Source organism: Lepus europaeus, chromosome 7, assembly GCF_033115175.1.
Source record: "Lepus europaeus isolate LE1 chromosome 7, mLepTim1.pri, whole genome shotgun sequence".
NCBI classification, from domain to species: Eukaryota; Metazoa; Chordata; class Mammalia; order Lagomorpha; family Leporidae; genus Lepus; species Lepus europaeus.
The window spans coordinates 55927128-55940773 of NC_084833.1; the positions used below are offsets into that span (position 1 = coordinate 55927128).

The 13646-nt window shown below is 42.8% G+C and overlaps 1 protein-coding gene across 1 annotated transcript in view; it reads left to right on the top strand.

Moving 5' to 3' along the window:
- DENND5A (DENN domain containing 5A) overlaps nucleotides 1-13646 on the top strand; it is a 126795-nt gene that overhangs the window by 77102 nt on the left and 36047 nt on the right. The window contains exon 8 of the mRNA XM_062196530.1: nucleotides 187-421. Coding sequence (XP_062052514.1) covers nucleotides 187-421 — 235 coding nt within the window. The remainder of the gene's footprint in view (nucleotides 1-186; nucleotides 422-13646) is intronic.

Consider the following 13646-nt stretch of genomic DNA (forward strand, 5'->3'; position numbering starts at 1 on the left):
TACCTGAGTAAGTTTGGGCCAGTGTTGAAGTTTGAACTTGTGTGTGTGTGTGTGTGTATGAAGAAAGAATTTTCCAGCTTTTCATAGACTTAGGAAGCTCCAGAGAAGAACTAACCTTCTGCATCCATTTGGTCTGTTATCTTTGCTGGTCAAAGCTGACAATAACTCTTCATTTGGTCCTAACAGGCATCCTTTCTGTCAGATCAGCCTGAGCCCTACCTGCCCTTCCTCTCAAGATTCTTGGAGACGCAGATGTTTGCTTCTTTCATTGACAACAAAATCATGTGTCATGATGATGATGATAAAGATCCTGTGCTCCGGGTATTTGATTCCCGAGTAGACAAGATCAGGCTGTTGAATGTTCGGACACCTACTCTCCGCACATCTATGTACCAGAAGTGTACCACTGTGAATGAAGCAGGTAAGGCCTCCTTTCAGCTGTCCATTGTAACCTGTTGGATTATGTCACAACATGTCCCTGTTTCTCTTTCTCTGTTTCTGCCTTTTTGCATGTTGTTACCATTGCCTGCAATGTCCCCCCCCCCCACCTGATAACTTCTCATCCTTTAACATTGTGTCAGTTAAGAATGAGTCCCACTGTGGTAGATGGTAATCAGCAATAGTTAAGCAAATGTTGGTTATTTTTCTCAGATTAGCAAGAAGTGCAGAATTGGTGGTTACCAGTGTTTGTTCAGCTGCTAAATAGTGTAATCAGAAACTGAGATTCTGTCTTTTTATTTGGCCATCTTTAGCATGTTGACTTTTGTATTCATACTGTTGCCTCACGGTTACAAACGGCTTATTATATTCATATTCAGTGCAAGAGGAGGGGAAGGTTGATGCTAGCTCTGTTTTCCCCCTTTTATGAGAAAGCAAGAGCTTTCTCAGAAATTCACAACTTTGATTTCTCATAGGCCAGAATCATGTTATATGACCATCCTTAAGAGCAGGAAAGGCTATGAAATGGAACAGGGTATAATGTTACCCTGAACAATATTAGGGGTAAATGAATTACAAGTATGCAGTTGACAGTGTTTGTTGAAAAAGCCTAGCCAGTTTGTGTGCTGTGAAACTTTTCTGATGCTGCCAGGCTGAGTCACTTGAATACTCCTCCCTGCTCCTGAGGTGCTTTGGTGCTTTGTTCTTGCCGCCACTTTGGTCTCTGTTCTTTTGAGCTGTCATTCTCAGGGAACAGATTAGGGGCAGAGACTGTGTTTCCTCTTTCTTTTTCCTCCAGCTTTGGAACATCGCGCATAGCACATGCAGATATTAGAAGTTGTTTGGTGCATGAATGATTAGACCTACCTTTTTTTATCCAGAGGCTGCCATCTAGATCATCTTAGCTCAGAATAGTCTCAGCTTAAACTATTAGATTTAGTAGTGTTTTTAAGTTTATTGTGAGATGTTCAATGTCTTTGTTATAGCCTTTTTGTAGATTTTGTTCGTTTACCAAGTATTAAAACTACATACTAAATGCCCAGCATATGGTAAGTGCTCAACAAATATTTGCCTAATGAATGAACTTTTTTTAGCTTTGGAAGATATAACTGGTGGCAGTTTGAACATTGTCTTGTTTGTGATCTTAACATTTGTTTTTAAAAATTTACTTATTTGAAAGTCTGAGTTACAGAGGGAGGGAGGGAGGAGAGAGAGAGAGAGAGAGAGAGAGAGTGAGCGAGCTTCCATCCGCTGGTTCACTCCTCGATACAGCCAGGGCTGGGCCAGGTAGAAGCTTGGAGCCAGGAGCTTCTTCCAGGTCTCCAACTTGGGTAGCAGGGGTCCAAACACCTGGGCCATCTTCTGATACTGGATCAGAAGTGGAACAGCTGGGATACAAACGGTTGCCTATATGGGATGCCAACATTACAGGCAGCGGCTTTACCCACTATACCACAACACCGGGCCCCAGTGACTTTATATGTTTTATTCTCTAACTTTAACTCCTTTCCAGCCCAAGACAGTCCTGTTGGCTAAGGCTTGAGGACATATTGCCTGTGCAGGTAGATTAATTACTCCTTCATAATCATCCTTGCATCCTGGAACACATTAGGCTTCAGATTTGTGAACCCTGACTAAGACTTTGTATCTGGGAAACTTGATGGAGATTTTAAAGGACTGTGGTTTTAAAGTGCCATCTCCCAAACTATATTGTTGCTTTAAATCAGGACTTCACAATGTTTTTCAGGTTGTGTTATACTTGAAAACGACAATATTTTGTATGGCATATTGGAGTAAAGGGGGAAAGGTCTGTTTATAGCTAGAGACTATAAAAGCCAGAAGCTCTCTAGCCCCTTGAGGTCCTACCTGTCTACAGAGGTTTGAGGCAATCAGTTAGCATCCCATCTGTAATGCACGTATTGAACAACATTGCAGCATACTAATTAGAGTTATTTTGGTTTCAGTTGTGGCCAGATAATGTAGTTTCAAATGTGGAAGAAAGAATTAACTAATCCTCATTTGTATATTCATTTCAGAAAGATGGGTGTCAAAGAGATTGTTTAGTTTTAGAGTGGAACAATCAGATCATATGGTATCTTTATATTAACTTTTAAAAGAAACTGCCAAACTGTCTTCGAACATAGTTGTACCATTTTACATTTCCACTATCAGTGTGTGAGTTCTGGTTCTCCCATATTGTTGCCAACATTGGTTAGTATTTTCTATTTTAGCCATTTTAATAACTTCAAGTAGAATCATTTTTTAAAAGATTTATTTAATTTACTTATTTGAAAGAGTTACAGAGAGAAGGAGAGAGAGAGAGAAAGAGAGAGAGAGAGAGAGAGAGAGATACTCCTCCCCAGATGGCCGCAAGGGCCAGAACTGAGCTGATCTGAAGGCAGGAGTAAGGAACTTCCTCCAGGTCTCCCATGTGGGTGCAGCAGCTCAAGGACTTGGGCCATCTTGTGCTGCTTTCCCAGGCTGTAGCAGAGAGCTGGATCAGAAGAGAAGCAGCTGGAACTAGAACCGGTACCCATATGGGATGCCGGTGCCTCAGGCCAGAGCTTTAACCCGTTGTGCTACAGTGCTGACCCCTCAAGTAGAATCTTAACCATGATTTTGATTTGTGTGTACCTAGTGACTAATGATGGTAAACAGTTTTTCATGTTTATTTGTCATTGATACATCCTCTCTGGTGAGATGTTTATTCAGACTTTTAGTCCTTTTTTTTTTTTTTTTTTAATTTGATAGGTAGTTATAGACAGTGAGAGAGCGAGACAGAGAGAAAGGTCTTCCTTCCGTTGGTTCACTCCCCAAATGGCCGCTACGGCCAGTGCTGTGCTGATCCGAAGCCAGGAGCCAGGTGCTCCTTCCTGGTCTCCTATGTGGGTGCAAGGGCCCAAGTACTTGGGCCATCCTTAACTGCCCTCCTGGGCCACAACAGAGAGCTGGACTGGGATTAGAACCCGGCGCCCATATGGGATGCCAGTGTCACAGGTGGAGTATTAACCAAGTGAGCCACGGCACTCTCCCCTAGTCCATTTTTTATTGGATTATTTGTTTTGCTATTGAGTTTTGAAAGTTCTTTGTATATTTTAGATATAAGTCCTTTAATCAAATGCGTGATTTACAAATATTTCTCATACTTTGTGGTTTGTCTTTTTGTTCTCTCAACAGTGTCTTTTGGAAAGCAAAGTTTTTAATATTGATGAACCCTAATTTTTATGGTTTGTGCTTTTATTGCATCTAAGAAATTTTTGCCTATTTAAGATGTCACATAGTTTTTTTTCTTCTGTATTTCCTCTGGGAAGTTTTTAGAAGTTTTAATATTTGCATTAGACCTATGGTCCATTTCAAGTTAAATTTTTTTTTTAAAGAGATGTGGCAGTGCTCTTTTTTTAAAAAAAATTTATTTATTTATTTGAAAGTCAGAGTTATAGAGAGAGGAGAGGCAGAGAGAGAGAGAGGGAGAGAGAGAGAGAGGTCTTCCATCCGCTGGTTCACTCCCCAATTGGATCCGAAGCCAGGAGCCAGGAGCTTCTTCTGGGTCTACCACGTGGGTGGACTTGGGCTGTCTTCTACTGCTTTTGCAGGCCATAGCAGAGAGCTGGATGTGAAGTAGAGCAGCTGGGTCTCGAACTGGCGCCCACATGGGATGCTGGCACTTCAGGCCAGGGCATTAACCTGCTGCGCCACAGCACCAGCCCCATTTCAAGTTAATTTTGAAAGTTGTGTAAGCTACATAACCCAGGTTCATTTTTTTTTTTTTTTCATTTGAATATCCATCTGGTTGTTTTTTTTTTTTTTTTTTTTAATTTGACAGATAGAGTTAGACAATGAGAGAGAGAGAAAGAGAGAAAGGTCTTCCTTTCATTGGTTCAACTCCCAAATGGCCTCTACGGCCGGAGCTATGCTGATCCAAAGCCAGGAGCCAGGTGCTTCTTCCTGGTCTCCCATATGGGTGCAGGGGCCCAAGCACTTGGGCCATCCTCCACTGCCTTCCCGGGCCACAGCAGAGCTGGACTGGAAGAGTAGCAACTGGGACTAGAACCCGGAGCCCATATGGGATGTCAGCGCCGCAGGTGGAGGATTAACCAAGTGAGCCATGGTGCCAGCCCCTCCATCCGTTTTTGTTTGTTGGTTTGTTTCTTTTTTTAAAAGACTTATTTATTTATTTGAAAGGCAGAGTTAAAGAGAGGCAGAGGCAGAGAGAGAGAAAGAGACAGAATCTTCCATCTACAGGCTTACTCCTCAAATGGCTACAATGGCTGGAACTGAGCTGATCCAAAGTCAGGAGCCTGGAGCTTCTTCCAGATCTTCCACATGGGTTCAGGAGCCCAAATACTTGGGCCATCTTCCGCAGCTTTTCCAGGCCATAATGGACAGTTGGATCAGAAGTGGTGCAGCTGGGACTAGAACTGGCACCCATATGGTACCAGCACTGCAGGCGGCAGCTTTACTTGCTAGGCCACTTCACCAGCCCAGATATGCATCTGTTGAGATTGTCCTTTCTCTAAATAATTGCCTTTGGGTCTGGCATTGTGATATAACTGGTAAAACTGCTGCCTGTGATGCTAGCATCCCATATGTGCCAGTTTGAGTCCAGGCTGCCCTACTTCTGATCCAGCTTCCTGCCAATTCCCCTGAGAAAGTAGTGGAAAATGGCCCAAATGCTTGGGCCTCTGCCACCCATGTGAGAGACCCAGAAGGAGCTTCTGGCTTCTGCTTGGCCCAGCCTTGGATGTTTCAACCATCAGGGGAATGAACCAACAGATGGAAGATCTCTTCGGTCTCTCCATCTCTCTCTGGGTAACTCTGCCTTTCAAGTAAATGAAATAAATTTTTAAAAAATTGCCTTTATGGGTTGGTGTACATGTCAGTGATCGATCTATATGTGTGTGTATTTTTCTGAATTCTCTGTTTTGTTCCGTTTTTCTGTTAGTCCAATGTATGCCAGTTCTACAATGTTTTGATTACTATAGCTTTATGTTAAGTTTTGTACTCAGATAGTGATAGTCTGCAACTCTTTTCTTCTTTTCACAGTTGTTTTGGTTATTTTAGGTTTCTTGTATTTTTCTCTTTCTTTCTTTCTTTCTTTTTTTTTTTTTTTTTTGACAGGCAGAGTGGATAATGAGAGAGAGAGAGAGAGAAAGGTCTTCCTTTTTGCCGTTGGTTCACCCTCCAATGGCTGCTGCGGCCGGCGCATCGTGCTGATCCGAAGCCAGAAGCCAGGTGCTTCTCCTGGTCTCCCATGCGGGTGCAGGGCCTAAGGACTTGGGCCATCCTCCACTGCCTTCCCGGGCCATAGCAGAGAGCTGGCCTGGAAGAGGGGCAACCGGGATAGAATCCGGCGCCCCGACCGGCACTAGAACCCGGTGTGCCGGCGCCACAAGGCGGAGGATTAGCCTGTTAAGCCACGGCGCCGGCCGGTTTCTTGTATTTCTATATATATCCACAATCAGCTTGCCAATTTCTACAAAAAACCTTCTAAGATTTGATTTGTATTTGGCATACTAACAATATTGAGTCTTCTGATCCATGAACATGGCATATCTCTTCATTTATTTAAATCTTCATTAATTTTGTTAACAGTGTTACATAGTTTCAGGATACATATTTTACAAATCTTTTGTCAAATCTTAGCCCAAGTATTTAAGGTTTTTTTGTGCTTTTTAAATTTGATGCTAATGTAATACTAATTTTAGTATCTGATCATTTATTGCTCATACATAGACATATAATAGTTTGTAAGTTTATATTTTGTTTACAGCCATATAAATTATCTTTTATTCATTCCACAGATTTTTTTAGAAGATTTATTTATTTACTTGAAAGTCAGAATTATAGAGTGAGGAGAGGCAAAGAGAGAAAGAGAGGTCTTCCATCCACTGGTTCACTTTCTACTTGGCTGCAATGGCCGGAGCTGTGCCAATCCAAAGCTAGGAGCCAGGAGCTTCTTCCAGGTTTCCCATGTGGGTGCAGGGGCCCAAGCACTTGAGCCATCTTGTACTGCCTTCCCAGGCCATAGCAGAGAGCTGGATCGGAAGTGGAGCAGCCAGGTCTTGAACTGGCGCCCATATGGGATGCTGGCACTGCAGGCGGTGGCCCCACCTGCCACACCACATCGCTGGTCTCTCCACAGATTTTCTATATACATCATAATGTAACATGAATAATGGTAGTTTTACTTTTTCCTTTCCAATTTAGTACTTTGTTTTCTCTCTTTTTTTTTTTTCTATAAAATTTATTTATTTGAAAGTTAGAAGGGCTGGTGCTGTAGCGTAGTTGTTAAAGCCGCCATCTGTGGTGCTCTGGTTAGATTCCTGGCTGCCCCACTTCAATCCAGCTCTCTGCCATGGCCTGGGAAAGCAGTAGAAGATGGCCCAAGTCTTTGGGCCCCTGCACTCGTGTGGGAGACCCGGAGGAAGTTCCTGGCTCCTAGCTTTGGATCAGCCCAGCTCTGGCTGTTGCGGCCATTTGGGGAGTGAACCAGCGGATGGAAGACACACTCTCTCTCTCTCTCTCTCTCTTACCCCCCCCTCTCTCTCCCTCTCTGCTTGCCTCTGCCTCTCAAATAAATAAATCTTAAAAAAGGAAAAAAAAGAGTTGGAGAGAGAGAGAGCAGAAGAAACAGATATCTTCCATCTGCTGGTTTACTCCCAAATGGCTGCAATGGCCAGGGCTGGGCCAGGCTGAAGCTAGGAGCCTGGAACTCCAATCAAGTCTTCCACATAGGTGGCAGGGGCCCAACTACTTGGGCCATCCTCTACTGCTTTCTCAGGCATAATAGCAGGGAGCTGAATCAGAAGTGGGGCAGCCTGGACTTGAGCCGGTTTTCATATGAGATGCTGGCATGGCATTGCAGGTAGCAGCTTCACCTGCTGTGCCAGAGTGCCAGACCTCATTTTGTCTTTCAAAAATTTTTTTATTTATTTTTATTTCTTTGAAAGAGGGACATAGAGTCAAAGAGAATTCTTCCATCTACTGGTACACTGTCCACCTGCTTGCAGCAATCAGAACTGGGTCTGGCTGAAGCTGGGAGTCTGGAACTCAATTTGGATTTCCCACATGGGTGGCAGGGACCCAATTACTCAAGTCATTGCTGCTACCTCCCAGGATGTACATTAGCAGGAAGCTGGAATTGAAAGTGGAGCCAGGGGGCCGGTGCTGTGGTGCAGCAGGTTAAAGCCCTGCCTGGGGTGCTGGCATCCCATATGGATGCCGGTTCTAGTCCTGGCTCCTCCTCTTCCGATCCAGCTCTCTGCTATGGCCTGGGAAGGCAGTACAAGATGGCTCAAGTGCTTGGGCCCCTGCACCCACATGGGAGACCTGGAAGAATCTCCTGGCTCTTGACTTCAGATCGGCTCAGCTTCGGCCGTTGTGGCCATCTGGGGAGTGAACCAGCGGATGGAAGACCTCTCTCTCTGTCTCTACCTCTCTCTGTAACTCTTTCAAATAAATAAATGAAAAAGGCCGGCACCGTGGCTTAACAGGCTAATCCTCCGCCTTGCGGCGCCGGCACACCGGGTTCTAGTGCCGGTCGGGGCGCCGGATTCTATCCCGGTTGCCCCTCTTCCAGGCCAGCTCTCTGCTATGGCCCGGGAGTACAGTAGAGGATGGCCCAAGTCCTTGGGCCCTGCACCCGCATGGGAGACCAGGAGAAGCACCTGGCTCCTGGCTTCGGATCAGCGAGATGCGCCAGCCGCAGCGGCCATTGGAGGGTGAACCAACGGCAAAAAGGAAGACCTTTCTCTCTCTCTCTCTCTCTCTCTCTCTTTCTCTCTCTCTCTCTCACTATCCACTCTGCCTGTCTAAATAAATAAATAAATAAATATTAAAAAATAAATAAATGAAAAAAAAAAAAAAAAGTAGAGCCAGAACTTGTACCCAGGCACTTCAATATGTGATGTGAGTATCTGAAGCAGCACATTAACCACTGTGACAAATACCCACCTCCTTATTTTAGGTGTCTTGGTACAATGGCTACAATCTGTAGTGCGTGGTCAAATAAAAGTGCTGAGAATGGTCATATTGTCTTCTTTTTAAAAATATTTATTTGTTTATTTTGACAGAGTTAGAGAGGGGGAGAGAGATCGATAGGTTTTTACAAGGGCATGTGTGTGTGTAATGTTGCTGACTGTGGTCATCTGAAACCGAGGAAAGCAAAGGGAGACTTACAGGAGAGTTGAGAAGGCGACGGAAGTTTGGAAAGGACGACAAATGTGGAGACCCAGAGGAAGCATGTGGTGGTCCCCCAGAGAGCCATGGAAGGCAGGCAGTTCCCGGAGCTATCCGAGTGCCCCATGGGGGCCAGGTCCCTACTTGAGGTCCAGTCCACCTGCGTCCTTAAAAAATAATCTCTCCCTTCCTTCTTTCCTTCCTTCCCTCCTTCCTTCCTTGTCTTTCTTTCTCTTTCTTGTGCCCTAATTGGATCTGTGGTCCTTGGCACCAAGAGTCTCACTGGAATACTCACACAGTAACCTTCTTTGAAAAAGTTCTGCCATGATTATGGAAACTTCACCCAGTCTCCAATATTTTCTGATGAAAAATTTCACATAGCAAAATTGAAGCAATAGTGCAACAAGTGTTTCTGTGTCTATGACTCAAATTCAACGATTACAAATCTTTCATATGTATTTTTTTTTCTGTGAGAGAATTTGGAACTGAGTTTTAGATATGATATTTCAGTCCCTGAGTACTTAAGTATACATTTCCTAAGAATAAGAACATTTTCCTTAACAGGCACTATCATCAGAATTAAGAAAATAGTAATAACTTCCTAATATTCCCTGATAGCTAATCTATATTAAAGTTTCCCCATTATTTGCAGAATTTTGTAGCTCTCTTTTTGTTAAGGCATACCAGAATAATGTACTACATTTGCTGTATATATATATGAAATACATAATTATTATTTCTATATTTGATCATGTGAGTATACATCAGAATGTTCATGGAAAATAGAATTAAACGATAAGTTTATTTTGGTAAAAACAAAGAAATTTCTCTTTTTTTGCAATAGTCTGTTTTACTGTCTGTACCATCTATAGCAGTGTCACCTCTTTTATTCTTTTTTCCCCAGTTAGTTTATTTATTTATTTGAAAGGCCAAGTTACCAAGAGAGGAGAGACAGAAAGAGAGAGAGAGAGCTTTTATCTGCTGGTTCACACCACAAATGGCTACAATGTCCAGGGCTGGCCCATGCCAAAGCCAGGAGCCAGGAGCTTCATCTAGGTCTCCCATGTGGATGACAGGGGTCCCAGTCATTGGGTCATCCTTTGCTGCTTTCACAGGTACCTTAGCAGGGAGCTGGATTGGAAGTGGAGCAGCCAGGACTCGAACCAGCACCCATATGGGTTTCCAGCATCACAGGCAGTGGGTTAATCCTCTACACAGCAACACCAGCTCCTATTTTATTCTTCGCATTGGCAGTTTGTGTGTTTTTAAAAAAGATTCCTGATCAATTTTTTGAATTTTATTGATCTTCTGAAAGAACCAGTTTTTACATTTATTAGTTTTTTTTTTTTCTTTATTTAAAAGTCAGAGTTACAGAGAGTGAGAAAGAGAGAGAGAGCAAGCTTCTATCTGCTGTTTCACTCCCCAAATGGCCACAAAGGCCAGAGCTGGGCCAGGTCAAAGGCGTGAGCCTGAAGTTTCCTTTGGATTTCCCACCATATACTGCTTTTTCCTAGGTGTATTAGTAGGGAGCTGGATTGGAAGCAGCCATTTGGGGAGTGAACCAACGGAAGGAAGACCTTTCTCTCTGTCTCTCTGTCAAATAAAAAAAAAAAAAGTTCCTATTTCCAACAGCTACATTACTTGATTAAAACAAGTAAAATTAAAAAAAAAAATAATCTGGTGGGCTTTAAGGTCTTGTCAGTTATGAGGCCCAGACTTATCTCTTCACACGGGGTACATCTTAAAGGAGGTGTGCACCTCCTTGGGGAAGGCACCCTGTTGACTTCCATTACCTAGCTGGCCTGGGAGGAGAGCTGGCCAGGTAAAGATGGCATATCTCAGGAAATTTACAGCTCTGCCTGCAATATTGCTGACCCTACTTGGCCGTCCCCTCAGCAGCAGTGATCACTTTGGAAGCTGGGCCGAGTAAAGGGCTTTTCAGCTTGGAGCCAGCAAGGTCTGTGGCTCTGACCTGGGAGTCCTTCGACTCCAGGGCAGTTCTATTTCCAGTGTTCCAACTCTTGGCTGGCAAAGCTGCCAGGGCCCTTCACAAGCTGACTTCTGCTGAAGCCCTGAGTTTCCACATCGAAAAGCAATCCGGGCACTGGCCTGTTGGGTCTCCTTGATGGCAGATTGCTGTGTAAAGCAGCCATTAATTGGCCTGCCAGCTATCTTTGCATTGCTTCTGATGCCTAGCTTTCTTTTCCTTCTGGTTTTTGTTAAAGTAGACCAGAGGATGCAAATCAAGGGGGTGCTCAAGTCCCATCTCTAATCTTTGGTGGCCTAAACTGGAAGTCTATAGTCACAGGCATGTTCTGATAGTGGTTTATTTTGAGGTAGACAGTGCCCATGAGGAAAGCTGTGTCTTCACTTTAAAACTTTCTCTCCCTTTGTTTGAAAGGGAGGTTTTGCGTGTTTACTGTGCCAAGGGCGAAGTAAATCTAGCTGTGAAATTATAATTTAAGCTCTCCTTTTGGCTATGCTATTATAGAAAATGTTAGTCATCCCTTTTATAAGATCTAAAAATCAAATTGTGCATCCTAGAGAGTCCTTCAGTGTAGTCAATTTCAAAGAGAATAGAGAAATGAGGGGAAAAGTAGGGCTTAGAATAGAGAAATGAGGGAGCAAGTCCCAGATTGCTTACTGACAATAGCAATATCAAATGAAAACTTAGCAAGCAATTTCAACCATTAAATAACAACTTATGAAAACATTTACCAGAAGGTCCAATGCCTTCTATAAATTTTAAGAATACATGTATTTGGAAACATCTCTTAAATATCTAACATGGTGTAGCTTGTTTAACCAGCAAATTCAAGCACAAGCATATAAAATGTTTTGGTCTTTCTACCAACAAATTTAAAACATCTGATACAAAGATTCAGGTCACATGAATCAAAATGTATCTTTGATTAATTTTAGCTGTTTAAGTTTATGGCAGTCTTTTATCTGTAAGCCGATTAAAACAAAGTTCTTAATAAATTTTCCCATGTAGACATACAATATATATATACACATATAACATAACATGAAAGATAGAACACCAAAGCAGTTTCAGTAATAGCTTTTTAAACTCTTTAACTGTTTTTTAAATTACCAATTGATTCAAACTACTGTCTGCTCTTAGTAACGTCAGTGAACCATACTTTTTTCTAGTTAGAACCTGCAGTGCATTATTGGCTTCATCTGTTTACAGAGCCATCCCAAAGTACTGAATATGATAGAAGTGGCTAGAAAAAGTCCATCGGAACCTATAGGAGGATAGCTAAACACAGAACTAACAATGTTTTAGTTTCATAAGCAGCAGGTCTGATATACAAAACTGTGGATGACAAAACACTTCAAACAGCCATGTTTAAAATTATAAACTCATTAACCAGCAAGAGGTACTTGCTTACTTCACACAGTATTTTCAAAAGCATCTGTAGGATTTTACGAAGCATTTACCCTTTTAGGCCTCTGGGCCTTTCTCATTAAGATAACCATCATTCTAGTAACTCAAGATCATTAGACATATTTAACTTTCAGATATTTGTATCAGTAGCATTTTATATTACAAGAACTTAAAATTTAGCACCACTTCACATCCTGACAGTACTTCTAACATAATCCAAATAGCCTGATTAGTTGGTGTCTCTACAAGATTAGAGACATGTGTCTTTGACATTTCCAGGAGCCCATCTGGAAATTGTCAAAGTCCAAATTTTTTGGAGTTAATTTTTTGAAAGCCTGTTAAAGATGCCTAGAAGGCTCAAAATCAAAAATATCTTGTTGAATTAGGATCCCTTAATATCATGATATAATATAGACCAGATTTGATCATTGTTACAAGGTGATTATTCGGGCCAGCACCGTGGCTCATTTGGCTAATCCCCTGCCTGCGACGCTGGCATCCTGGGTTCTAGTCCCGGTTGGGGCACCGGATTCTGTCCTGGTTGCTCCTTTTCCATTCCAGCTCTCTGCTGTGGCCCGGGAGTGCAGTGGAGGATGTCTCAAGTGCTTGGGCCCTGCACCTGCATGGGAGACCAGGAGGAAGTACCTGGCTCCTGGCTTTGGATCGGCGCAGCATACTGGCCGTGGCGGCCATTTGAGGGATGAACGAATGGAAGGAAGACCTTTCTCTCTGTCTCTCTCACCGTCTAACTCTGCCTGTTAAAAAAAAAAAGGTGATTATTCAAAATTTGAAAATAAACACATATTTAACCCATAGCTTTTTTTTTTTTTTTTTTTTTTTTTTGACAGGCAGAGTGGATAGTGAGAGAGAGAGAGAGAGAGAAAGGTCTTCCTTTCTGCCGTTGGTTCACCCTCCAATGGCCACTGCGGCTGGCGCCTCATGCTGATCCAAAGCCAGGAGCCAGGTGCTTCTCCTGGTCTCCCATGTGGGTGCAGGGCCCAAGCACTTGGGCCATCCTCCACTGCCTTCCCGGGCCATAGCAGAGAGCTGGCCTGGAAGAGGGGCAACCGGGATAGAATCCGGCGCCCCGACCGGCACTAGAATCCGGTGTGCCGGCGCTGCAAGGCGGAGGATTAGCCTGTTAAGCCAGGGCGCCGGCCACCCATAGCTCTTAATAAAAAACTCAGCTGTTTTTAAACAATTAGAATTTAACAGAGACATCAAGAGAACATAATAGGTTACTTTAACTGATTGCTTCAAGAGAGGATCAAATTCTAATTCTATGTCAAAGAGAAATAGATTAATAGCTTTTATATCCAAAATTTCTTTCTTTCATAAGCTTCTGTGACTTCTATACACCCTCTTCAACTTACTTGAAACGTTCTGTCATTTCCATTCCAGTCTAAAGTAAACTGACCTTCAGGATGAAGTCATTCTTACAAACCATGTCCTTTCTTTATTCAAAAGAACTCTTTCCTTCTTAACCTTCCTTAACCAAGCACACATATCTATACTTGTGATGTTTTCCATCTGCCAATTTCCTTGATTTACATTTTGAAATAACCTGTTAAAAATCTCCAAATTAAGACAACATTTTTTAAATAAAGTAACACATCAAATTTCAGTCTGAGTTACC